Here is a 26,510-nt window from a genome sequence, read left to right on the forward strand (position 1 = left end):
CGAGGGGTACATGTACGTTCAATTATACTTGCTAAGACCAAACTCTCTTCAAAGTCGATGCACCAATGTATATACTCACCAGCACTATATGATAGCTGCAGTTTCTCCACGTTCTTACTAACATTTGGTACTGCCCCACTTCCATATTTGCCTGTCTGATGGGTATAGACTGTATCCCACTGTTTTCATTTACATTTGCCTGGTGATTACGGAGGTTGAGCATGAGTCACTGTCACGCACTGCCGCCACTGGAGGAAGAGCAGGGCAAGGAGGACGCTGGGTTCCTGCAGGCGGGAGAGCTCGGCAGGTGGACTGACAGCGAGTCAAGGTCTTTTTTCACTTGTAGGATCAGTTTTCCTCTTTTTGACCTTTTTCTGAATGGAATCATACAGTATCGGCTCTCCATGTCTCTCAGTCTTGCTTTCCTGTTTTTTTAAAGCTTTCGGTCAGTATTTTCTATTCCGGGTAATAATTTTAGTATACTTTTCCTCACGAATTTTCTCTTCACACCCATCTATTGTCTGATTTTATTCAGTATGCTTTTCATTCCTGTTCTGTTTGGTTCTTTTTCATATCCACTAGGACTTTTTTGAGAGTCCCTTCTTTTTTTATCAAACTTAAAGTAGTCTTTCAAAATTTCAGGGCATATATACACTTATTGTTCTAGTCACCGTCTGAGAATCTGGTGATACTGCGGGACTTGGGGGTCTGATTCTGTTGTTGTCTCTGCAGACTCTCCCTCATGTGGTTTATTCCCTTTTGTGTGACTTCTGGTTGTGAAATCCTATTCTTTGGGAATTTACTTATGGCATTTCTTTCTTTTTTTTTTTTTTTTTTAAATATTGTTTTGTTAGTCACCATACAGTACATCCCTAATTTTTGATGTAAAGTTCCGATTCATTGTTTGCGTATAACACCCAGTGCACCGTGCAATACGTGCCCTCCTTAATACCCATCACCAGCCTATCCCAGTCCCCCACCCCCACCCCCTCTGAAGCCCTCATGTTTCCCAGAGTCCACAGTCTCTCATGGTTCATTCCCCCTACTTATGGCATTTCTAGGAGGCTTGAATTTACACCTGAGAGGATTTATACCTCCTTGAGATCTGTTTAAGCTAAATTAGCATCTTGGGGCTTTTCCAGCCACACAGGTAACAAACTCTAGCTCAGGTGGGTGAGGGCCAGTGTGTAGTTATACATTCTCACAGGTGATGTTTCCTCTTCCACTTAGAGCTGAGAGTGGGAAGAAGACAGCTTTCTGTGGAGCAGCCTCCAACCGTGCAGCCTTCCATTGGGTCCTGGTGTTTTAAAAAGTCTTCAATAAAGAGGTTGTGGCTTTGCCTCCTCAGCCCGTTAAAAACCAGAGTTCCATGGGGCGCCTGGGTGGCTCAGCCATTAAACGTCTGCCTTTGGCTCAGGTCATGATCCCAGGGTCCTGGGATGGAGCCCCGCATCGGGCTCCCTGCTCTGTCAAATAAATAAATCAAGTCTTAAAACACACACACCACCACCACCAAAGTTCCTGGCTATCTCATTGGATTCAGGCTTTTTCATTATTTTGGCCTCTGAGGATTTAATTTCTTTCCTTACATTTCCTTTCCTTTCTTTCATTACATGTTTTCTTTCATTTCTATCTCTAAAGAATTAGTTTATATAGTTTTTCCTGCATTTTCAGGTATTCTCTGTGGAGGGAGTTCTTGTATTATTTGGTCTGCCACATTGCTGATAGTGAAGCTGTGATATTAGTCTTTGTACTCTTCTAATTGCTTGAAATTTCATCATCATCACAACTACAACTGTAATTTAACCACTTTCCCATGTCTTCAGATATAATTTTCCTAAATATCTTTTCTAGTAGATGTGTAGTATTTCATAATTATTTAACTGGTCCCCTTTCGATGGGTACTTTTCCAGTATTTTGCTGTTAAAAACATTGACGAAATGAACACCTTCATACCTGCATCTTGCTGTGTGACCCAGATAAATACTAGAGGTTGAGTTACTGAGACAAGTAATAGTAAGCCTTGTAAGGCTTTTAATGTCTACAGTTTAGGTCATTTGGAAAGAGCGCCCTTTCCAACGATACGGCTACATACGTGGCAAGAAGAGCCGAGGCTCTGGCCCCTGACTCTCTCTGGGTGAACGTGGCTGCCTGGGGTCATTGCCTTCCCTGGGAGAATGGAAGTGTCAGATTGGTTAGGCAGCAGGACTGCTGTACATCCTGGTGCCTGTGATTCTCACTGTGCTCTTTCTTCCCTATTCCCAGGTGACCTCTCGGTGGACCTTCCGATGCCCAGGATGCCCTCAGGCCCTGTCACACGATGATTCCCACTTTCATGAGCGGCACAAATGTATCAACTTTTTTGTCAAGGTGTATGGCTATATGCCCCTACTGTACACTCAATTCAGGGTGGACTCTGTACTCTTCAAGACCCGCCTGCCCCACGATAAGACCAAGTGCTTCAAGTTCATCTAGGGGCATTGCAAGTTTTGGGGAGAGGATGAGCAGAGTGGGGGAGATGGCTCCTAAGGTTCCTAAACGTTGAAGGACCCCAGGACATCCGCTGGGTGGGTGGCCCAAACCCTCTACTGGGAGAGGCAGTGGGAAGGGTGGAAAGGAAGTAGCCTTCTTTCTCTTAAAGTCGGCCACACTGGGCCTGGAACCCTGGTCAGAGGACACGGGGGTTCCCTACACAGGGCACTGACTGATAGCTCACACTGAGGACCATGGGGACTCCGGGGAGTCACTCACGCAGTTCATAAGCCCAGGACAGCTGGTTTGTGGTTTTTAAATTCAGTAACAACTATTATTATTATTTAAAAGGAGAAAGTTTCAAATTTGCCATTCAAGGCTTATTTATATATGTGTGTATATATATGTATATATATATATATGCACACACACACTCTCACATATACATATACATATATAGATAGATAGATTCGGGGGGAGTTTGAGATTTCTGCCTGTTTCACAAAGTGAGGGACCCACTAAGTTTCCTGATGTTCTGTTCGTTGGTGGAGATGGATCCTGGCCTTACAGTATCTGGCTCATCCTTAAAGATCATCTCTGTATTCCCCAGGGCATCTGTGTACAGAAACAAAAAAGGGCCAGAGTTGACCCTCCTATGGGGCCCTGGACGAGATAAGCCCTCTTGGTTTGTTCCTTCCTCCATCTGTTGCCAGCCGGTGATCTGGAACTTGCATCCTCCTGTCGTTTGAGTCCGTGGGGGGGACCTGCACCTTTGGGAACAGCGGGGCTTCCATGTGCTGGATTCGGTGTTTTTGAGGATTCATCGCTAGGTCAAGCTGTCCCAGAACTTGTCCCTGTGCTCCCATTCTCTCCCGTTTGAAAGAGAAGAATGAGGAAGGAGCGAGACCTGAAGACAATGCTCCCAGATGGCTCTTTTTGTTCGGCCCTCCTTTTAAAACACACGTTGTGCTTTGGCTTCAGGCTTTCCTGAAAGTTCTCTCTTGTGTAAGAGAACAGAGAACTGGCAGGCCGCCCCTCCAGCTGTGATCTGAAGTGGTCTGCAGGTTGGCCTACTCTCTGGTGTAGAACGAGCGAGCATCCTTTGTGGACCCCCACCCGGCTGGCCGGGAAGTCTTACAGCAAGGCGCCTGCCTTGGGATAAATACCTTGGTGAAATTCACCTTCCCTCCACATTTGTCTGGACCTGTGTCCTATGTTACCTGTAGTTTTTAGATCCCTCACACCAGGTTGTTCCAGGACCCCTTGAGATTCGGTATGTGCCAGAACGATAAGAAGATACAATTTTTTATGTTAGGCTCCAGTCCAGCCTGAGGTTTCACAGGCATTCATACCTGTGTTACCACTTTCCACTCTGGGTTTACAATTCTCTTCCCTGGCTGAAATGGAAATAAGCTAATTTTCTTTTTCTTTCTTTTTTTTTTTTTGGTGGTGGTGGCAGTAGGGGAACCGAGGAGGGTGTTGGTGGCATCTGGCAGGGATTTAGCCCATGACTTCTACCATTTTCCTGGACCCCACTTTCTTGCAGTGAAATTGAACACAGGTGGTTTCCCACAGCTGGACAAAAGCTCAGGTCTGTCCTGGTCATGTACATGCCTTAAGCCAGTTCCGTCTTCCCCAGACCTTGACACCCTGTGCTTCTCTTTCTTGGGGGCACACTCTCCTCTGACCTGTCTGTCTCAGTGGGTCTCTTCAAGTATCATTTTGAAGTCCGATTCTGCCCTGTAGATCCCACCCAGGTAGAGGGCTAGCTGGACCTAAAGGACCTCTCTTTATTGGCAGAGAAGACCAGGGCTGCTCCCAGGACTTGTGTCCTCCAAAGGTTCCCACAGGCTTCTAGTCGCTCTCCTACAGAGGCAGCTACCCCGGAAATCCAGTTCTGCTGCTCAGCAGCCCAGCCAAGGGGTCCAGACTCCCTGCATCCTAACTTTCTAACTACCCTTTCCTTGACTCCTAACTTTATTCTTTTTAGTGGTAGCCTTCTTCCCTCCGGGGAGCCAAAGAGTGTGGTGTTTTGAGCTATATATGTGGCTGCTATTTTTATCTTGTTTATTTTAATGTGAGGAACTCATAAACTGGCTTTCAGTGGGACCGGGTGAGAATAGAGCAGTCTGTGTTAGGACCCCCTGTAGCAGAGTCAGGCTGGTGGGTCCCTGAATGCTGTTGGTAGATCCGGGAGTAGCCGAGTGGTCTGAGATTCTGGATGACATCAAAGTCTACCGCAGGAAGGGTTATGTCAGAGCCTCAAGGTGAGCACTGTTTGGACCTAAGAGGACACTAACCTGAAGGACTCCAAACAGCAGGCTCTGCTGGACGCTGGTCATGTTCCCAAGGGACACTCCTCAGGAGCAAGAGGCCGGTTCGTCAGACCTTTTATGTTGCTTGGTTAGGTACTCCTGGAGAGTGGCTGCTGCTTTTTGCAAGGTGGTCAGGGGGAGGCCCAGCTCCATGCTTCGAACACCCTTGGTGCTGCTCTGCCCCGCTGGGAAACACAAATGTCATCCACACCACGTGACCATGACTCACTTGGAACATGAAGACAGCCCTGCAGACTGACGTGGGTTTCCCCAGCCATCCACAGGCTACACCTTGTCGGCTGTCTGTGCTTCCAGGGCCCAGGACATCCTCTAGCCAGTTTGCTCTTCACCTTGAGGGGCATTCACCCACGTGAGAGCCTCCCCAAGGTGCTCATCAGGTCTTCTGAGCTTTCGCGCCCCCGGCAGTGGTTTTCCGTGTGGCGTGGACTGCTCCTCAAGCCGAGGCCTGCGTGCAGTCGGCGGAGTCCCGTCTGGGCGGGTGGGGTTGTCTCTTCAGTCGCTGCCAGTGTGTGTGCTCAGGGAGCTCCTGGTGTGAAATACTTTGCAGGGGGAAGCTCTTTGATGTCCATGCCATGTCCATCCACCTACCCCCTTTTCCAGTCATGAGCACAATAGTCTTATGTTGGATTTTTGTAAAAAAATGAAATAAATGGAGACTTTAATCAAGCAGTGTGGAGGTCCTTTGTGATTTTCCTCTGCAGACAGAAGAGTGACCTGAGGAAAGGTGCCTGACTGCGCAGAGCCGCCAGTGTGCAGCCAGCTGGGCCCCCTCCCCGCATAAGACTGTGGGTTGCACGATTCCGGCTTGGAGCAGCCTGTGTACTTGAACCTGCGTGATGCTGTGCGCGGACGTGGGCAGACTTGCCTGGGCCCATTTCTGGAATCAGTCATTTGATGACCACAGAGAGGTGTCCTTTACCTGATGTGAATGGGATGTAGGATGGCCGGCACCACATTCTCCCTCCTTCCTTTTTTCATGATAATTTTAAAAATTGTGTGGCACGGTGCTGGGGAGCTAGTGTGTTTAGATCTCAAAGAGAGATGCAAGTTAACATCCATGAGAGCGTCTGCTGTCTGGCCCCCAGTAGAAACGGCGCTTACTGGGGTGACGTACTGTGAATCTCAGTGGCGCTTTCTGCACTCCACGTGTGTTAACGCCAGCGCGCTGAGGGAGACTCCGTGGACGCGCTGGCCGCAGGAAGCCTTCCGTGCTCAGAAGCCACGGCTTGCCGCCGCCCCGTCTCCTGCGGCAGCGGTCGCCCAGCCCGGCGGCCCGCACGCATGCTGAGCCGCTGGAGCACAGAGCAGAGTCCGCGCGGAGTAGTTTTTTGATCAATGAATGACTTGACAAAATATCCAAAGAGGGTCACACGGGAATCCCAGCGGGCACCAAGCTGAATAGTAACCAGGACCGTAATGCTTTCGGGATAGAGCTAATGTGGTATTATCAGAGAGTTAAGGAAGCCTGGCACACAATGGCTGAAAAGTCTTATTTTTATTTTTTAAATCTTCATTGACAAAGGAAGACAAGAGAGCATGCCAAGGAGAATTAAAGACACAGAATGGATCCCAGAAGACATCATTAAAGTATGGAGGGAAGCCTGACGGTAGGGCCGGGTCTGGTTTGTTATTAAATTTCCCGTTTCTTGATTTGTTCTGGTTTGTTTATTTCTCAAGTTTTTAGTTAAATTCTGGTTAGTAAACTCTTGACTTGTTTTAACTCAGCAAATGGTTTTATCTTTCTCCATTTGTCTTCGTATTTGTGAAAGTATAAGTCCTGGTCATACTGCAGGGCCGTCATGTTAGGGTTTAAACTATTTAGGTACTATTTATTGAAACTATTGGTCCCAATATTTCATTATGAAAAATTAGGTATATTATTTTAGTATAAACCCGTTTACTTAATAACCACTTTGCTATACTTGCTTTTTAGGTCTCTGCGTATCCATCCGCCATCCATCTATCCGTCCTTCTCTTCATCCTTTTATCCATCCTATTTTTGGTGCATTTCTAAGTGAATTTGTGACATTAACATACTTCCTTTCAAATGCATAAGCACACACATCATTAACTGGAGGTCAGTACTAGTTCCTATGTGTTCAATGTAAAATTTAAATGTTACATTTACACCCTGAAGTGCACAGATCTTAAGTGTACATTCTCTTGAGTTTTGACAAATGCATCTACCTGTGTAATTCTACCCCCATCAAGACATAGAACATTACTGGGGCGCCTGGGTGGCTCAGTCGGTGAAGCGTCTGCCTTCGGCTCAGGTCATGATCCCAGTATCCTGGGATCGAGTCCCGAGTCGTGCTCCCTGCTCAACGGAGAGCCTGCTTCTCCCTCTGCCCCTCCCCTCCACTCATTGTGTCTCTCTGGCTGTCTCTCAAATAAATAAAATCTTAAAAAAAAAAAAAAAAGATATAGAACATTACTGTCAAACCCAGAAAGTTCCCTTATGTTCCTTCCTGGTCAATCTCTGCCTCCACCCCCTAGAGAAAACCAATGATTTGATTTTGTTTTTTTTTGCATTGGATTTGTTTTCCCTTTTCTAGAATTTCTTATAAATGGTGTCATACAATTCTTATTCTTTTGTGCCAGGCTTCTAGAACCTCAGCATATTTTTAAGATCCACCCAATTTGTGTTTATTCGTAATTTGTTCTTTTACTGCTGAGTAGAACTCCCTCCTCCAGCAACACCCGTCCATCCTGTCGCTAGGCACTTGGACTGTTTCCGTTTGGGGCTGTCAGGAGTAAAGCTGCCGCGAATATTCACGTGCAAGTCTTTTTTGTGGATTTATGATTTTTCCCTCAGGTAAATACCCAGGAGTGAATTGTGTGACAGCTAAGGTAGGTATATACACATTTAGTTTTATAAAAACTGCTGGACATTTTCCAAAGTGATTGGACCCATTTTATACAACAACTGCAAATGTTGAGAGTTCCAATTACTCACATCCTCACCCATCTATGCTGTTGTCAGTCTCTAGCCACTCTGGTGGGTGAGTAATGGTATCTCGTAGTTTCCATGTGCGTTTCCCTGAAGACTAATGACATGCTTACACCGTTTCTATGTATTTCCTTTGTGAAGTATCTGGACAAATCTTTTTGCCTATTAAAAAAATTGGTTTGTCTTTTCTTTTGTATTTAAAAAATACATTTTTAACAGACTATTTTTTTGAGCAGTTTTACGTTTACAGAAAAATTGAGTGGAAAAGTAATTTCTGCTCTCTCACCTTTAGTATTTATCTTGCGTTAGTGGGGCACATTTGTTACAATTGATAAGCCAGTGTTGACATATTAACTAAAGTCCTAGCTTATGTTAGGGTTCAGTCTTTGTGCAGTGTATTCCGTGGGTTTTGACAAAAGTATGATGACCTGTAGCCACTATTATAATATTCTGTGGAAGTTTCACTGTCCTCAGAATCCTCTATACTCCACCTGCTCTTTCCTTCCGACCCCTGGCAGCCACTGATTTTTTTTACCGTCTCCATAGTTTTGCCTTTTCCAGAATGTCATGACTGAAATTGTGTAGTATGTAGCCTTCACATATGGACCTCTTTCATTCAGCAATGTGAATGTCGGTTTCCTCCATCTTTCTAGTGGCTTGAGCGCCCACTTCTTTTCATTGCTGAATAATAGTCCATCGTATGGGTGTATTGTCTTTTTATTGTTCATACTAGCCCTTTGTCAGACATATGTGTTACACATATTTCCCCCAATTTGTGGCTTGCCTATTCATTTTCTTGATATCTTCTGATGAGCAGAAGCTTATAATTTTGGTATCGTCTCATTTACAACATTTTCTCTTAGTTATTGCATTCTGTGACTCAAGAAAGCCATGCCACGAGTTCTAAAGATATTCTCTTACGTTTTCCACTAAAAGCTTTATGGTGTTAGCTTTTACACTTTGGTCTAGGATCTTTTTTTTTTTTATGTTTCCTGAACTTATTTATTCATGGGACTCTTTTTTCTCAGGGAACATCTGATGGCACTGGCATGTTCCCCAGATCCCACTTCTCTCCCAGATGGTAAACTCCTAGAAGGCAAGGGACTGTGGTTGGATTTCTTCATGATCTCACAGTACTGGGTTTGTTGACTGATTTTGAGGTGATCTTATGGCAAAGGCAGGACATTTGAGTGTTAGTTCTTCTATGTCAGTGTTTTATAAAAGATAGGTTTTGTGGGTATTTATAAACACTGAGAAACCAGAGGATTTTTTTTTTAAGAACAAGCTAAAATAAAGAGCTTCTATGTAAGATCTTGTGCATTAATTTGACATCTGTACCAGGACTGAGTGGAAAGTGCCTTCTTCAACAGATCATTTTTGGAGGACTAGAAAGTCACCATCATTTAGCAGATTTTTTATGCTGGGTCTAAACATTTGTCCAAGAAACAAAACTCCCATTGTAATATTAGCCAAATTTTCAAGTGTTATTCTACTTTATTCATTGATTTTAAAAAAAATAATTAAAATGGGGCACTTGGGTGGCGCAGTCAGTTGAGCATCTGACTCTTGGTTTCGACTCAGGTCGTGATCTCAGAGTCATGAGATCGAGCCCCACATTGGGCTCCACGCCTCAGTGTGGAGTCTGCTTAGACTTTCTCTCCCTCTGCCCCTCCCCCACTCCTAAAAAATCTTCAGAAGAATCAGAGGTTGGCACTCAGGATAGAATTGTCTTTCTTACATAATCAAGAAAAAAATGCACCTCTCTTTTGGTGAGGAGGTTGTCTCTCGGGGTAGTTAGCCAGCGGGGCCACTGCAGGAATGGGTAATGGGGCAGACTTAGTACTGTACATCTCACTGGCTTCTTACACTCAATAATAAGAAGAGGGGCTCCTGGGTGGCTCTGTCGGTTGAGCATCTGAATCTTGAGCTCAGCCCAGTTTTTTTTTTTTTTTTTTTTTTTTTTTATTTTGACAGAGATAGAGACAGCCAGCGAGAGAGGGAACACAAGCAGGGGGAGTGGGAGAGGAAGAAGCAGGCTCATAGCAGAGGAGCCTGATGTGGGGCTCGATCCCATAACGCCGGGATCACGCCCTGAGCTGAAGGCAGACGCTTAACCGCTGTGCCACCCAGGCGCCCCATCAGCCCAGTTCTTGACCTCAAGGTCATGAGTTCAAGGCCTACACTGGGCTCCACGCTGGCCATGAAGCCTACTTAAAAAGGAGGAGGAGAAGAAAAAGAAGAAATGTTATCCCTTCTCATCTTTGTAAAATCAATGAAGTAAGAGCACAGGTGAGTCTGAAAGATCATAGACAGCCTTACTCCAATTTTGTTTTAACAATATGCTTGCATTAAAGGCTTAAAAATGAGCATTCTCTCCTTGAAAAATCTCAAGTTTCCTATTTAAATAACCAAAGGGACAACTCTTTGACGTAAAATAATTTTGCCAGTCAAGGACCAGCGGGCAACAAAAAACACACTAGTTATTTTAACAGAGAGTATAAATAATTAGAGATTTAGAAAAAAAACCATTTTGTCCCATACGAAAACGTGGAAAGAAGTTCCACAATCTGAACAACCAAAGTTTAGCGCAAAGACATGGTTTATACTTAGAACAAAAGAGTAGCAATTTGTCTAGTTTTAACCCGGGACAAAGCGAGGGATTAAGGTTTTTCACTGTCAGCACTGTTGACATTTGGGCTGGATGACTCGTTACTGTGGAGAGTGGGGGGAGGGAGCCGGCGTACTGGACGTTTAGCAGTATCGGTGGCCTCTATCCACTAGATGCCCCAGGTGCCCTGGACCTCCAGCCCACTCCACTTGTCTCCAGACGCTGTGAAATGTCCCATCCGGAGCAGTGTTACCCCCAGTTGAGAACCACTGGTTTAGGTCATGTTACCTTTAAATCTACAATAAGGAAAGGAACCAAGTTCACAACTAGCTTTATGGGTTACTACGCATAAATATATATTCTAGCACAAGCAACTCTCCCCACACAAAACACAAACAACCACAAATCCTATTTTAGATCAAATTACACAGCACCTACCATGGTATTGACCTGTGCACTTAGTATGATAGCCACTAGCCTGGTATCAGGATTGAGCACTTGAAACACGGCCAGTATGAACTGAGATGTGCTGTATAAGTGTAAAATTCACTCTGGATTTCAAAGATGAAGTCCCAAAAACATAACATTCTTTTGTATTGATTACATGCTAAAATAACATGATTTTGAATATAATGAGTTGCTTAAAATATATTAGTAAAATTATTTTTACTTATTTCTTTTTGCTTTTTTATAATTTTATAATTATAAAATTATACATGTGGCTTGCACTGTATCCCTACTGGACAGTGCTGGGTCTAGAATCACAGGTACCACTAACCTTACTACAACTTCTGAGAAATTCTGTACATCAGGTTTAACAGGCGTATCTTGTTGGAAGACAAGTTGCCACCAAAGCCAATTTAGGCATACATGAAGTTTATGACTGTTACAATGTGTTCAAGGTATGAGATTTTTTTAAAAAGACTTCATTCATTTAGTTGACAGAGCACAAGCAGGCAGAGTGGCAGGCAGAAGGAGAAGGAGATGCAGGCGCTCCACCAAGCAGGAAGCCTGATGCGGGGCTCGATCCCAGGACCCTGACATTATGACCTGAGCCGAAGGCAGATGCTTAACCATGTGAGCCCCCCAGGCGCCCCCAAGGTATGAGATTTTTAATCAGACCACTCAAAGGCAAATCCAACCCATGGCAAGCTTATCACGAGAGGACACACACCCAAAATTTGGTTGTTGAAAGTTTAATGATGAAAATGGCTATCGATGTTCTTAGGGAATTCAAACTCCCCCTTAGTCCAATACTGCCTTTGTTGCATAATATCTCTCTCAGAAAGTTACTGTTAAAAAGCGTATCCTTGGATTTTATAGTGTTTGCTATTTGAAAACATTAAATACGTTTGTCTAAGTATTATTTCCTATGTTTTTCACAAAAGCCCTTGGATGTAATTAGGGAAACTTACTTACATGTTGAAAATGTAGCCCAAATGTTGTCTCCAGGAGGCAGACTTTATTCCTAATGCCCCACATTCTTCCTACAAATGACTGCAGTTGGCCTGTGTTGAGACTCCACTTTTAAATTATGTATTTGCAAATTTCCCAATACTCTTTTCTAATCAGAAGGAAAACAGGCAGGGGCACCTGGGTGGCTCCATCAACTAAGCGTCCGACTCCTGATTTCGGCTCAGGTCATGATCTCAAGGTCGTGAGATCAAATTCCACATCCAGCCGCATGCTAGACATGGAGCCTGCTTAATTAAGATTCTCTCTGTCCCTCTCCTTCAGCCTCTCCCTGCCCCTCCCCTCTAAAAGGGGGGGGAAAAAAAGGAAAACAGGCTTACATGCTTTAAAATATTTAGAAAACAACCCGAAAGTTCTTAAGTTGTTAAATGTCTTCCCAATCTGACATAACCAAGGGCTTCTGTTATTCATGTATATTTACAAATGATTCCTACATAACACGATTTCTACAAAGACATTGCAAACTGGGAATGTGGGCGAGTCTGTTCACGTGCCGGGGACACAGGGGCTATCCGTGCCTGACTCTGCCTGTGCCTGGGCTCTCCTACCGTACTGCAGTCACCTACTACTGCTCTAGGCTGCGACTGCAACTTCAGGGCAGACGTTGTCTCTTTCCCCAGAGCACTAGAGGCACTTGTTTGTTAAAGGCTCGAACTTTCAAGTCCTTTCTAGCTCTGAAACCAAGCAATTCTGTCTCCACAAGTGATAATCACTTAAACATTCCCCGACCTATGACGGTTTATGACTTAAGATTTTTCAACGTTATGATGGTGTGAAAGCGTGACACATTCAATAGAAACGACTTCAAATTCTGAATTTCGATCTTTTCCCAGGCTAGTCATACCCAGCGCCACGCTCTCCAGACGCTGGGCAGTGGCAGTGAGCCGCAGCTCCCAGTCAGCCCCTACGTCAGGAGGGTAAGCAGCATACTTGGGTGCCTCGGTGGCTCAGTTGGTCAAGCCTCAGACTCATGATTTCAGCTCAGGTCACACCACAGAGCCCGAGGGGGGTGCCATCTCACGTGAGCTCGAGCCGGCCCCAGGCTCTGCGCTGGGCCTGCAGCCTGCTTAAGATTCTCTCTCTTCCTCTCCCCCTCCCTCCTTACTGGCATCCTCTCTCTAAAAAACAAAACAAAACTAAAACTAAAACTAAAAAAACCAAATGATTCTGTACCTATACAACCATCCAGTTTTTCACTTTCAGTACAGTATTCAGTAAACTACAGGAGATAGTCAACAAAATAGGCTTTGTGTTAGTTGATTTTGCCCAACGGTAGGCCAAGAAGTGATCCGAGCGCATTTAACGTACACTAGGCTAAGCTGTGGAGGTTAGGTTATTAAATGCACTTTCGACTCACCAGCGTTTTGTTTCTTTCTTTTTTTAAAGATTTTATTTATTTATTTGGTAGAGAGAGAGAGAGGGAGCACAGACAGGGGGAGCAGCAGGCAGAGGGAGAAGCAGGCTTCCCGCTGAGCAGAGAGCCCAGCGTGGGGCTCGATCCCAGGACCCTGGGATCATCACCCGAGCTGAAGGCAGACACCCAGCTGACTGAGCCACCCAGGCGCCCCGCACCTCCACTTCTTACCGTGGTCTCACATAACAACATAAGAGAAACAAGAAGCAGCCTGTAAGCCTAACGACAAGGTATGGACAAAACACTTGTGAAGACCTGCGGCGCTATGACTTAAAAAATGCTCATGTTTAGGGACGCCTGGGTGGCTCAGTCGTTAAGCGTCTGCCTTCGGCTCAGGGTGTGATCCTGGGGTCCTGGGATCGAGCCCCGCATCGGGCTTCTCCCCTGGAAGCCTGCTTCTTCCTCTCCCACTCCCCCTGCTTCTGTTCCCTCTCTCGCTGGCTGTCTCTCTCTCTGTTAAATAAATAAATACATAAAATTAAAAAAAAAATGCTCATGTTTAATACGTGTAAAATAATGTTTTATCAGCTTTACTGATATTACTGACATACATACCACGTAAGTTTAAGGTGTACAACGTGATGACGCATGTACCTATTGAGAAATGATTACCACGATAAGGTTAGTTAACGGCTCCATCTCCTCACATAATTACCATCTTTGTGGTGATAATTTTTTTCCTCAGAAATGATTTTCCTTTTATTTCTTCCAAATCTCAGCAGAAAACTTCCTGTCAGGAAAGCTCTGGAAATGGCCCAATCAGATGTCTCAAGAGGCAGCCCTATAGGTATAAACCTACCGAGAGGACGTAAAAAGTGGGAAGAAATCTCACGCCTTGCCAGTGGGTTAACTTGGTTCCCCTAGGGCTACACAGCTCTAAGCAAGAATCTCCCCTCACGCTGTCATCCGGGGCAGACCGAGGGACAGCAGGCACCGGGTGGAAAGCCAGGGGACAGCTTACCTCACTGGCAAAACGTAGAAAACAGAGAACTTGATCATAGGTGCTGCTCTTCTAAGACATGGCAAAGAAACACCAGACAGAATGGTGCCAGGAACAGAGGCCGTGTGACAAGGTAGTCACGAGAGGCAGGCACAGCCACACTTCACAACCCTCACCCCCGGAATGCTGTCTCGAATGCGCCATGACCACATGGCCGCGTGTCCCTCTGAATACCAACTGTCCCCATGTCCCGATCTGGACAAAGTACATGTACAGACATTGTCAAAGGTTTCCCTTATCTCACACACTCACATTTTCATTTGTGAATATTTTTGTATCTCCATCCTACCAGATTCTTTCTCATAGATGCATGAACTTGAACGATATTAATTTCATTAAAGCACCACTTACAGAAATCAGATCACAGTGAAAATAGAAAACAACTACTCTACAAGTTTAAGGGGCATAGATTCCCACAGGAAGGGGCCGTGACCTCCAGCACAAGAGACACAGCACAAGATTATGAGGTTAGGAGCCTGAGGGACAGGACACATTTATTCAGCCACATGCCGGCCTGTGGCCTTAGAGGAGTCATTCAACTTTTAAGCCTAAACTGCCATATTCATTCAGTGGTCGAATGTGTGGGGCTGCTGTAAAGATTTGGAGGTAATGTATGTGAAGCCCCTAGAACAGTGACATTTACCAGAGTCGGTAAATGGCTGCTAGTATGATATTAGTGTTATTTCTGCATCTAATGGGGCATCTTACCGATGACAGGTTGGGTCCTTAGAGATGAGTGGAGTATAGAGGGCCCATACTCTGGCCCCAATTTCTAAGTCAGGCCCAATTTCAAATACATTCCATCCATCATTCCCACAGGGACACTCAAGTCTGTCAACCCACTTGATCCTAAAGCAGCTCAGAAAATATAATTACACATACACAAGGCCCATAGCCATGAAAAAAATGACTCATTTTGGCAGACCTAGCCTATCACCCCAGACCTGCAAAAATCCCCTCTATGGAGAGGGCCCCTCAGAGGACCAGGGAGCTCCTGAGAGGCCAACCCCAGTTTAAGTTTGCCGATCAATACTGCGTTAGGTGTACCACCTGCCTCTCCGCTGATGTGCAGCAAGGAGACGGGCACAGGAGGCTGGGAGCGGGAGGAGGGCCTGAAGTGCCCTTTCCTGTTTTGGTGTCCAGTGTTCCAGGCTTCTGAACACCAGCCCCCTCTTCTGTTGTCACCCAACATGGCCCCCGAATGTAGGTTACCCTTCTGGTGGTGTTCACTTCCACCTACATCTTAAAAACCAAGAGTAGGCATTGCGCCCAGTGCCGGAAAGCCTGGCGGAATGAGGCACTGGCTCTTACCCTCAAGGAGCTGACACTCGGGTCAGGAAGGCAATATCTAGACAAATGCCTCAGCACACAAGGAGTGAGTGTCAGCGGCACCTCTGAGGGTTCATTTGAGGGCACCATGGGTGCAGGCTCAGTTTTAAGGAATGTTCTAAGGCGGGATTAAGACTGAATGGGATTCAGATATTTGGAGAAGAGAGGGCACTGGATCCGGGGAATGTTTCTTTGTTCACTTAAACCTTTACGAGGCTTTCCCTCCATAAAAACTTCAGGGGCTGCACACAGACACATTCCTTCACCACCCTGCAAGAATGATTAACCCTGTCCTTTTATTCTTTCTCCTGAAGTTAATGGGAGACCAGGGGTGGGATGCCCGCTGAAATGTGTCTTGCAGAGCCGGTTAACATGTAATGAACCAGGACCCGCTGGCTGGTGCTAGGATGCAGAGGACAGCATGTGGGGATAACTTTTAAGATCCACTCTTTTAACTTGCAAGTATATTTTGCAGTATTGTTAGTCACCATGCTGTGCATTAAGAGCCCCAGAGCTTACTCGTCTTACAGCTGAAGTCTGTACCCTTGGAACATCTCCCCATTGTCCCCACCTCCCAGCCTCTGGCAACCACTATTCTCCTCTCTGTTTCTTTGAGTTTGCATTTTTTAGGTGCCACATATGTGTGAGAACAGACAGGAATACCTTGGAGATACTGCGGGTTCAGTTCCAGGCCACTGCAGTAAAGCGAATATTGCAACACAGAGAGTCACATTAGGTGTTTGGCTTCCTAGGGCACATCAAAGTTACGTTTATAGTGCCGTGTACTAAGCGTGCAACAGCAGGATGTCTAAAAAATACATACCTTAATTTAAAAAATACTTCATTGATAAAAAATGCTGACCATGATCTGAGCTTTCAGCAAGTCGTAATCGTTTTGCTGGTGGAGGGTCTCGTCTGGATGCTGATGGCGGCTGATGGATCGAGGGGGGGGTGTCGAAAGCTGGGGTGGCCGTGACAGTTTCTCAGTTTAAGACAACAGTGAAGTTTGTCACATTAGCTGACTCTTCCTATCATGACTTCTCTGCAGCAGTGATGCGGTGTGATAGGCTTTTTCCCACAGGACTTCTTTCGAAATTGGAGTCATTCCTCTCACACCCTCCTGCCATTTTAGTAGCTAAATTTCTGTAATAAGCTAAATCCTTTGTTGTCATTTCAACAGTCTTCCCAGCATCCTCACCAGTAGGTTCCATCTCAAGAAACCACTTTCTTTGCTTGTGCATAAGCAGCAAGTCTGATGGTGAACCTGCGGCAGCCCCGTCCCACCTTCAGGCTCCGCTTATCACGCCAGTTCTCTTGCTGTTTGCACCCCATCTGTACTTCCTCCCCTCAAGTCTGGAACCTTCAGCTTGTAAAAAATGCAGTATCCACTCAGCATAACATGAGGTGTGCCTGGACACTATTTGTCTCTCTTGGACTTAGGTCATATAGCCAATGCCCTCAAGGTCCATCCATGTTGTTGTAAAAGGCAGAATTTCCTTGTGCTTTTCTTATGGTTGAATAATATTCCAGATTGTACGTGTGTGTGTGTGTCCCGCATCGTCTTTATCCATTCATCCATCGATGGACACTCTGGCTGCTTCCATATCTTGGTTCTTGTGCCTACTACCACAGTGAGCACGGGGGCTACAGAGAGCTGAGAACGACTTATTTCCTTGGGCTACATGCCTAGAAGTGGAATGATCAGGGATCACGTGATAGTTGTATTTTCAATCTTTTGAGGTACTTTGTACTGTTTTCCATAGTGACTGCACCAATTTACATTCGTACCAACAGTGCACGAGGGTTCTCCTTCCTCCACATTCTCGCCAACACTTGTTATTTCTTGTCTTTTTGAGGATGACTGTTCTGACCGGTGTGAGGTGGTGTCTCATCATAGTTTTGAACATTTACATTTTCCTGACAGTGACGTCGTGTACTTGGTGGCCATTTGTATGTCTTCTTTGGAAAAATGTCTATTCATGTCCTTTGCCCATTTTTAATTGTCTTTTTTCCTTTTCTTTCTTTTTTTTTTTTTTTTGCTGTGGAGTTGTATGAGTTCTTTAGATATTTTGGATATTGATTCCTTATCATATAGATGTGTTTGCAAATATTTTCTCCCATTCAGTAGGCTGCCTTTTCATTTTGTTGATAGTTTCCTTTGCTGAGCAGAACTCTTTCTAGTGCGATGTCGTTCCACTTGTTGACTTTTGCTTTTGTTGCTTATGCTTGGTGTCATATCCAAAAAATTACTGCCAAGGACAGTGTCAAGCAGCTTTCTTCCTATGTTTTCTTCTAGTAGTTTCGGGTCTCCAATTTAAAGCTTTAATCCTTCTCGAGTTAATTACAGAGTGGTGTAAGATAGCAGTTCAATTTCATTCTTCTGCATGTGGTTGCACAGTATCCCATCTATTGAAAAGACTATCCTTTTCCCAATGAATATTCTTGGCTCCCTTGTCAAGTATCAGTTGACTGAGTGTGGATTTATTTCTGGGCTCTCTGTACCATTGGTTTATGTGGCTATTTTTATGCCAGTACTCCACTGTCGTGATTACCATAGCTTTGTCGTAAAGCTTAACATCAGCAACTGTGATGCCTCCAGCTTTGTTCTCTTTCAAGATTACTTTGGCTGAATATTCAGGGCCCTTTGTGGTTCCACACAAATTACAGGGTTGTTTTTTTCTATTTCTGTGAAAATGTCATGGGAATTTTGCTAGGGATTTTATTGAATTTATAGGTGGGAAAATAATGTTTTTGTGATGCGACTAAAACATAACGCACTACCAAGCAGCAGTAGAGACAGTGGTATTTAATCTTTAGTAAATATACCCATGACCGATGTTGGCTCTAGCCTCTGGCGAGATTAGACATTTTCGGCCGAGTTCTACACTGCCTATCTCTAGGTTTTAGTTGTCACTTCCTCGAAAATTGTACTTGGTTATTTCTAACCTCATTCTGGGTTTAAAGAAGAGTAACGTTGTTTACCCATAGTTCCTGTGCAGTGAATTTGAGAACATCAGATGTTTCCTACCTACCCAGTGTGGCATAAAACTATGAGACAACACTGAACTTCCCTCATGGCTGCAGGGGGAAGAACTGGACTCGGGGCCAGAGAAAAGAAGTGTCTCCCTTTCCTGTCCACCAGTTTGCTTGGCTCATAGGAATGTATCATCAGACAGCTTTGGAGGTTTTTTTCTCTCTTCTGTTGACACTTCACTGTAGTTTGGAAAAGCTGACTCCTGCCTGCGTAGGACAACTGTGAAGTCCAAAAGCTTCAAGCTCCCACGGGATCGAGGAGAGGAGTAACTGTTACCTTTACTTGAAAAGAAGTGTCCAACCCCCCGCCCCCCACCCCGGCCCGCTCCTGATCCCTGATACTCACATGACATTACGGTAAGGCTGATACCACTTACTGGCTATGTTTTGGGGAAAGTTACTTAATCTCTGTACCTCAGTTTCCCCATCCAGCATCTTAATTGTAGCCCTGTGGAGAGACAACCCTGAGGCAGGAGCGCCCAGCCACGCCGCACCGGATTCCTGACCCACAGAAATGGTGAGATAATGAATGTTGCTTTAAGCCACTGAGTTTTGGAGCATTTGTTACACAAACAATAAATACACCACTTCTTAGATTAAAAGAAATAATAAAAATACTCTTCACTAGTAATGGTTTTTCAATGACGATTTCATCATTAGGATTTTGTTGGGCTTGAGTAGAAATTGTCCTAGATGTCCAACTCTTCACCAGGTCAGTGTCAGTGGTCAGTGGGCTGCGTTTCCAATGGAGCCACCATCAGTGGTATAATCACGGTGTGGGAAGGCAGGTTCTGCTGTTCCTTCTGGGTCTTCTACGAACCAACCTAATTTGGTATCCAAATATCTGAACTCGAGGCAGTTATTCCTAACTGCTCTCTCCTGATACTTGGAAGAGCTGGCACTAGATTTTCTCTCCGCTTTAACAAATGATTCTTTGCTTCTTCCTGCTTCTCTGGCTTCTGCCACTCAGTAGGTGGTGGTGACTTGATTACAGTTTTTAGAATTTCTAAGTTATTACTGGCCTGGCAGTTTACGGACTGATTTGCATTTACATACCGTTTGTTTCTTCAGTAATCACATCTCAAGGGATCAATGCCTTGGGCTCTCTGAGCAAGCCCTTTAACAGAAATCAAACTTGGACAAATCCAAGTAAAATAACCATTTTGATTTTCTTGCGCTCTATTTTTATATTGTTTTCACATTTTAAAAGAGGTTCGAAATTTAACTTGATTTCTCTCCAGAGTTTTATTAGGAGGTATGCCTACATGTGGTGCCTATTTACAGTCTCCCCCTAAAAACAAAAGCAAGCTTTCATGGCAATGGCACATCAATCTCTTGTAACGTCAATCCCCACCCAAGGCTGTAGCCCCCCATTTTATTCTGTAGATGCATCTTAGGCCCCCCGATTGATTGGAATGACCTGTTCCCTGGAAAACAGAGGCCTGTCAGAGCGGAGCATTCCTGTGCCCATGTCTGGCAAAGGAAGCTGCTTGTTTTCCTCCTCTCATGAAGAAACCCCCATTGGCAGGACCATTCCAGAGACGAATGGACCGTCAATCAACTCTCTGTAAAACCCGAGCCAGTAACAGGGTTGTACATGGTTCTTGGCTCACTAAACCCCTTCATGGTACACAGCTGCTGACCGAATTTCAACCAGTCTAAAAAGATTGTACGAACAACAGGCTGAACTGGGCCCACCTCCATAGTTGACCGATTCTAAGACTTGTGCTCTTATCCCCCTTCTTCCGATAATATTTGAAAAATCAGCACATGGGTTACAACTGATGCTATCTCAGATGCAGTCAGGTAAACACTGTTTTAAGCAGTTAAGAAGCAGCAGTATTGGGGCGCCTGGGTGGCACAGCGGTTGAGCGTCTGCCTTCGGCTCAGGGCGTGATCCCAGCGTTATGGGATCGAGCCCCACATCAGGCTCCTCCGCTATGAGCCTGCTTCTTCCTCTCCCACTCCCCCTGCTTGTGCTCCCTCTCTCGCTGGCTGTCTCTATCTCTATCAAATAAATAAATAAATCTTAAAAAAAAAAAAAAAGCAGCAGCAGTATTGCTGCTAGCTTGCTGTTACATAGGCTTCCTATTATTAGCGTCTCTGGGCATCTGAGTTAATGCAGAGAATCCTGACCCTCTGCGGGCAAGGCGGCGCTGGGCGAGGATTAACTAGTGGGGCCTGAGTTGTGTGTTCTAGGCATTTCCCCAGAAGGTAAGGCTGCTGTTACCAATCTGTGTTGGTGTTCTTTTGTTTTTTAAAAGATTTTATTTATGTATTTGAGAGCTCACAAGCAGGGAGAGAGGCAGAGGGGAAGGAGAGGGACAAGCAGACTCTGTGCTGAGCATGGAACCCAGCAAAGGGCTCGATCTCAGGGTCCTGAGATCATGACTGAGCCAAAATCAAGAGTTGGATGCCTAACAGACTGAGCCACCCAAGCACCCCTGTGTTGGTGTTTTTTAAACAAACACAGCTCAGATAAAGTTAAGCACCTTTTCATACAACTTAAGAAAAATATCTGAGTTTTCTAATGTTGGGTTACATGCTTGCACACACCAAGCTAAAATTTGCTATGGTATTTTTTTTTTTTAAGTAGACTCCACACCCAGTGTGGAGGCCAATGTGGGGCTTGAACTCACGACCCTGCGATTAAGACCTGAGCTGAGATCAAGAGTCAGATGCTTAACCGACTGAGCCACCCAGGTGCTCCAATATGGTATTTTCTAAGTTTATGCTGTTCTATACAGTTTCATATTTTTTCAGATACTAAATCAATGTATACATTCTAGGTTCAACAGAGCACAGGTACTTCTATAAAAAATAAGTTTTATTAACAAAATGGGCTCACAGTATAAAATACAGACGATGGTTCATTATATCCATTTTTTGGGATCATCTTCCTTGTTAGGTGTAGCACTGTAGACAAAACACAAGCAAAGGCTAGTTCCCCTGCCCAAGGCCTATGAAACCATGAAAAACCAACACAGACTGCTTAAGTCAGTCATCGTTTTACCTCCCCTTCCGCCACTAGCCTCTGGGAAAGCTGCTTCTGCTACTCTTGGGCTACTCCTCAGCTTGCTGCCATACCATCCTGGCCACCCGAGACAGGCAGAATTGGGAAGAAAATGAGTATAAGCTTAAAACAGAAGTTCTTGCTCAAAAGAGTACTAGAAACCGAGCCAGGAGATTCTGGCTGTAACTGCGGATAATCACGACCCCCAAGGGCCACTTTTTTATTCCTTAAGCCAGAGAACACCACAAAGACATGGCCAACTTTTAGGCCCTTCCTCAGTTAGTGCCGGGCAGCCCCAGTGAAGGACTGCAGAATTTCCGTGAAGCAGAAATGGCTCAGATGTTCCATTTAGAACTTCTGTAGGAATTTGAGAACGAGGTCCCGCAGTCGTACCCTGAGCATCTCATCATTGTCACAAATGATATGAGTTGAATCTTCCTCAATCTGGATGAGCGTCTCAGCTTCCTGGAGCAGGACAATGTGGCCCTTCGCTGTGTCTTCCACCTTAATATCGCTGAAGCCATGCTGCTCCAAAAGAAGGAGAGAAAGGAGGATGATGGCTACTCTGAAAGCAAGGGGCCAACTGAAAGGCAGGAGGAAACTCGGCAACTGACAGTTCTAAGGAAGGACACTTCTAGACTTGGCTAAACGGAACATTCTAGAAACTGTCATTTTTGATGCTCCCTAGTACAATTCTTCAGACTTGTCACAGGACCTCCTAGAGCAACAGAATTCAAACACAGCTTCATATACTTTAAAAGAAGCCTCCAAACATGCACAATCTCATGCAAAACACAACAAAATTTCTATAACCTGCTTAAGCTTTTGTGAGTTATCTGAGGAGCACATCCAAGGGCTTGGGTTCAGGAGTCTGGGACGCTGGGCCGTCCATCACCAGCCAATGGTACCTGATGTAAAAAGCAGCTTCATCCTGTCCCAGGAAAATGCCATTCCTCAAAGCAAGATACCAATGGCCTTGTGATTTGGCATATCCTTCTCAAGGGAGAAGGAGACATGGCAGCACAGCAAATACTCCCCTACCTTAATGTGAGTTACAGAACTTTCTTACACATCACACATAAAGTTGAGGAAGAGGAAAAGTAGAAATAAGACTGATTTGCCTGGAAGGGACATAGGATAGGTAAAGAACATGGGCTAGGGAGGGTCTCTCCCCTTAGTTCCAGAAAGCTCATGTGTAGGCTGGGGCGGATCCTAAGGGTCAGTTTCTGGATGAACCAGGCAGAAGAACTGGTGAAGGTGTTTCTGGGAAATTCTGCAAGCCGTTTCAAGCGTTTAAAAAACAAGTCAAGCTGAGCTCTACTAACAGGAGCAGGAGCAGCGCGAGGTCCCGAGGAAGCAGTTGCTGCCGTGTTCACTGCATCACACGGGACGCTCCCAGGCTAACTCCCATAGAGTGTCCCCACCCTCAGGGGCTAGGAGGGCTGCACAATTTGGCCGCAGTCTTTCCTTCAGGGAAAAATTAAAAGACTGATGGCCGGCTGCTGATCCAGGGAAGGGCCAGTGTCCTCCAGAGGTCCGCCTACTTCTTTCCTCTCTTCCCGCCCGTCTGGGAGTTGCTGGCCCTGCTTCTCCAAGTCCTAGGGATCTGGCCACACGGGCGCCTCTGCCCTCACTGCCCCGCAGTCCTGAGCCTCTTGTCTCTTGTAACATGGCCATGCTGGCACTGACAGGAAGGGGTCTTCTTAAAAAGTGAGGCTCTAAGGGGCAGACTTCCAAAGTTTTCTTTTTTTCTTCTTTTTCTTAAAGATTTTATTTATTTGATAGAAAGACACACAGTGAGAGAGGGAACTCAAGCAGGAGGAGTGGGAGAGGAAAAATCAGGACTCCTGCTGAGCAGGGACCCCCATGTGGGGCTTGACCCCAGGACCCTGGGACCACGACCTGAGCCGAAGGTAGAAGCTTAACTACTGAGCCACCCAGGTGCCCCCAAAGTTTTATCTGGCCTTTCCCACCTCACCCATCGGTCACATTTAGGTTTCTGAAGGGCTTCCTCGGTCTAGTTCCCGCAAGAAATGGGGTGTGGTGCGGTAGTCTTCTCGTGGCCTGAGTCTGATGGGAAGGGGCTGGCAGAGAAGAAACAGGGGACCTACGGGGAAGGAGGGCATGGTCTTCTCCCACCTCTCTGCGACCCTCCCCTGGTTGTTTCCTGCCATGACCCTGGATCAAGCAGATGCTTCAGGGACAGCAGCTCAGACCGTGGAGCCAGAGAGAGAAGCAGCAACATGCCTTCCTTGAGGCGCCGAACAAGGCAGGCCGACTCCCAAGCGGTCTGGCAGTGCTCACCTTCTCCAACGTCTGCACGAACTGTTCCACGGGGATCGAGCCGCTCAGCAGGGGCTTCAGCACTTTGCAGTCTGGGATGTCATCGCTCGCCCGCTTTCTCTTCTTACCGCCTGTGGGCTGGGCCGGCCTGGGTGGGGGCTAGAGCGGGAGACACCACGATCTCACCCAGCACGTCACCCTGAGAGCGGCAGAGGTCGGTGCGGGGCCACAGCGAGAGCCTCTGTCCGTCCCGCCCAGGGCCCCGCTGCCGGGCCCGCCATCCCTGCTGCCAGGTCGGCGGGCGTTGGAGCTCAGGGGCGCCGTGCGCTGGGGGCGCCATCTGGTGCTATGTGTAACGTAAGCTAGTGCTGCAGCGTCCACGGCATCGGGACCCTTTTTGGCAAAGAGATCTTCCTTCTATCAAGACTCATTTTTAAGTTTTAAATGATTCACTTCAGTAGTTTCCAGTAAATTCTTTAAATAATAAACTGTGTCGGCCACCGCTGTGCAACAGCACGTGGCCCACGCCCCCAGCGGTGGGGGCGGACTGACGCTTCAAACGGACGTCAGAGACACCGCCTACCAGGGGCGCAGGATTTCGTGAGGATGAAGCGGAGGCTGAGACAGAAGCACGGCCAGCAGCCCGCACGGCGGCTCGCAGAGCTCACGTGGCGGCACCGTCCGGGGCTGGAAGGAGGCCAGGCACCCACACAGCGACAGCGAAGCAGTAAACACAGTGAACGTGGGGCACGACGCGCCGGGGACAAGGTGCCGCGGCCCGTGGGCGGGCTGGCTCCCAGGTGCGTGTGTCCTGGAGGGGAGGCCTCCGGGTGGGCGGCGGGCTGCCCTGCCGCTCGGGGGGGGGCCCCCTCCCAGCCCCGCACTCCGCACTGCGGCTCTAGCGGAGGTGCCCGCTGGAGCTCGGAGGGACGCCGGTCCTTTCGGAGCCAGGAGGAGCACGTAGGGTGATGTGCGGCCCTTGCTCTAGGAATAATAGCTGCTCTTCCCGTTTCTCTCTCTGAGGCATGTGGCCAGGGAAATAATAGGGAAGAACGGACACGAGTGTTCTGTTTCCAGTCTAATCCATTAAGGAGTCTGGTCTCTGCCTTGTGCTGGCTGGAGTGCGAGGACCACTGGTGGGGGCGGTCTGGGGGGTTCCTCATCTTCCCAGGCCCCAGCGGCAACTCAGGGGTGCAAGCCCAGCTCACCCTCCCCCGTACCTGAAGGACGTGCTTGTTATCTTTCGTGTGCAGCACAGCCGAGACGGTTGCCAAGGAAATGCCAGGCTTAATCTCCATGGGCACCAGCGCATCTGCGAGCTGGAAGCAGACGGGGGTTTCAGTTGGGCTCACCTAAATGTGGGGGACGAGGTGCTGCGCCATCCTGAGTCAGGACCAGGAGGCCACACGGAGAGCTCATGGGTGGCTGGTGACAGCCAAGGCCAGCTTTCCACAGCCACCAGCTTGCTTGCAGCGCCGCGCCCCTGCCATTCTGGTGGGAAAGGTGTGGCATCTGGTGCCATGAAGCTGAGACTTTAGTGACCGCCAGTCCTCATTTTCTTTTCTTTTGAACTTTTGTTTATATCACTGTAGTCTAAATGACCACATAATTTTAAGAAAGAAGGTAAAAAAATTCAAAAATACCTTTAATCAAAAATACACACAAATATATACGTCGATTGTAAGAAAGAAAGGAGGTAAGAGAAGTGGAGAGAAGGAGGTGGTGGTGGAGGGTACACTGGGCTGAGAAGAGGAGGAGAATGAGCCTGAGCCCGACGTTCTTCAACCTGTTTCGGGTGCTCTTCCTGGAGGCGGCCCACAACTCTGAGCAGCCACCTCATGCAAGCCTGAGCCACTGCATGCTGGGACCCCACGGTGCTGACCCTTCTGCTTTGCCCTTTTGTTAGTCAACCCCCAAATGATGCACTGCCAACACCCTGCCACGGGCTCATCACCCGAACCACCACAACCTCATGTCCACCTTCCGGTGCCTTCCAGTCTGCTCCTGATCCTTCCACAGGATCTCTCAAAAACCTCTAAGGGCTTCTTACTCAGAATACCTATCAGGTGCCGACTTTCCATGCTGGCCTCTGCCTCTGTCCTCTTAACCACTAGGTGACTAGTGTCAGGAAGGGCAGGGGCAGCAGCTTTTGGATGGAGTGAGCTAATTCCTGGAAATCTGACTTCTCCCAAAGGTGGAACACCCAACCTTTACCATCTCTCTCCCTACCACCCGAGTCTGACGCATACCCCTTCTTGTAGGCAGCTTTGCAGCTCCCCGACCCCGCCACTGGCAGTGACGTGGGACCCTGCGAGAAGCCCTCGCTACTGGGGTTAGCGGACTATCGCTCTTGCCCATGCAGACCCCGAGCTACCCAAGTCTCCTTTGTGTAAAAACAAAAGTGAATAAATACGCAAGATGCCATTTATGTAACTACAAAGGTCAGTATCCCGCGGGCAGAGGAAGCCACTTAGGATATTTAAAAGGAATGTGAGCACTGTTTCATGAAACATGGAAACACATGGCACGGGTGTGAAATGCTCCCCCCAGGGAGACCTATGTCTGCTCCGGGCTCCCAACAGTGCCATCTGTACGCGGC

The 26,510-nt window shown here is 46.7% G+C and overlaps 2 protein-coding genes across 10 annotated transcripts in view; one reads left to right on the plus strand and one right to left on the minus strand.

Moving 5' to 3' along the window:
• The window catches only part of EXTL3 (exostosin like glycosyltransferase 3), a 134,550-nt gene extending 129,075 nt beyond the window's left edge, over positions 1–5,475 (plus strand). For 6 of the 8 annotated variants that reach the window (XM_019799294.2, XM_019799295.2, XM_034661350.1 and 3 more), the window contains one exon: positions 2,266–5,475. In XM_019799294.2, coding sequence (XP_019654853.1) covers positions 2,266–2,475 — 210 coding nt within the window. In that variant the 3' untranslated portion in view covers positions 2,476–5,475. The remainder of the gene's footprint in view (positions 1–2,265) is intronic. The other 2 variants (XR_004625767.1, XM_034661352.1) reach the window with 2 other exon arrangements.
• A 15,946-nt stretch (positions 5,476–21,421) lies between these two features.
• The window catches only part of INTS9 (integrator complex subunit 9), a 107,591-nt gene continuing 102,502 nt past the window's right edge, over positions 21,422–26,510 (minus strand). Inside the window, exons 15-17 of one of the 2 annotated variants that reach the window (XM_002918872.4) lie at positions 25,132–25,230; positions 23,933–24,070; positions 21,422–22,153 (exon numbers count right to left, since the gene is read on the minus strand). In XM_002918872.4, coding sequence (XP_002918918.1) covers positions 21,977–22,153; positions 23,933–24,070; positions 25,132–25,230 — 414 coding nt within the window. In that variant the 3' untranslated portion in view covers positions 21,422–21,976. The remainder of the gene's footprint in view (positions 22,154–23,932; positions 24,071–25,131; positions 25,231–26,510) is intronic. The other variant, XM_019799296.2, reaches the window with a different exon arrangement.

The sequence above is a fragment of the Ailuropoda melanoleuca genome, chromosome 5, assembly GCF_002007445.2.
Source record: "Ailuropoda melanoleuca isolate Jingjing chromosome 5, ASM200744v2, whole genome shotgun sequence".
NCBI classification, from domain to species: domain Eukaryota; kingdom Metazoa; phylum Chordata; class Mammalia; order Carnivora; family Ursidae; genus Ailuropoda; species Ailuropoda melanoleuca.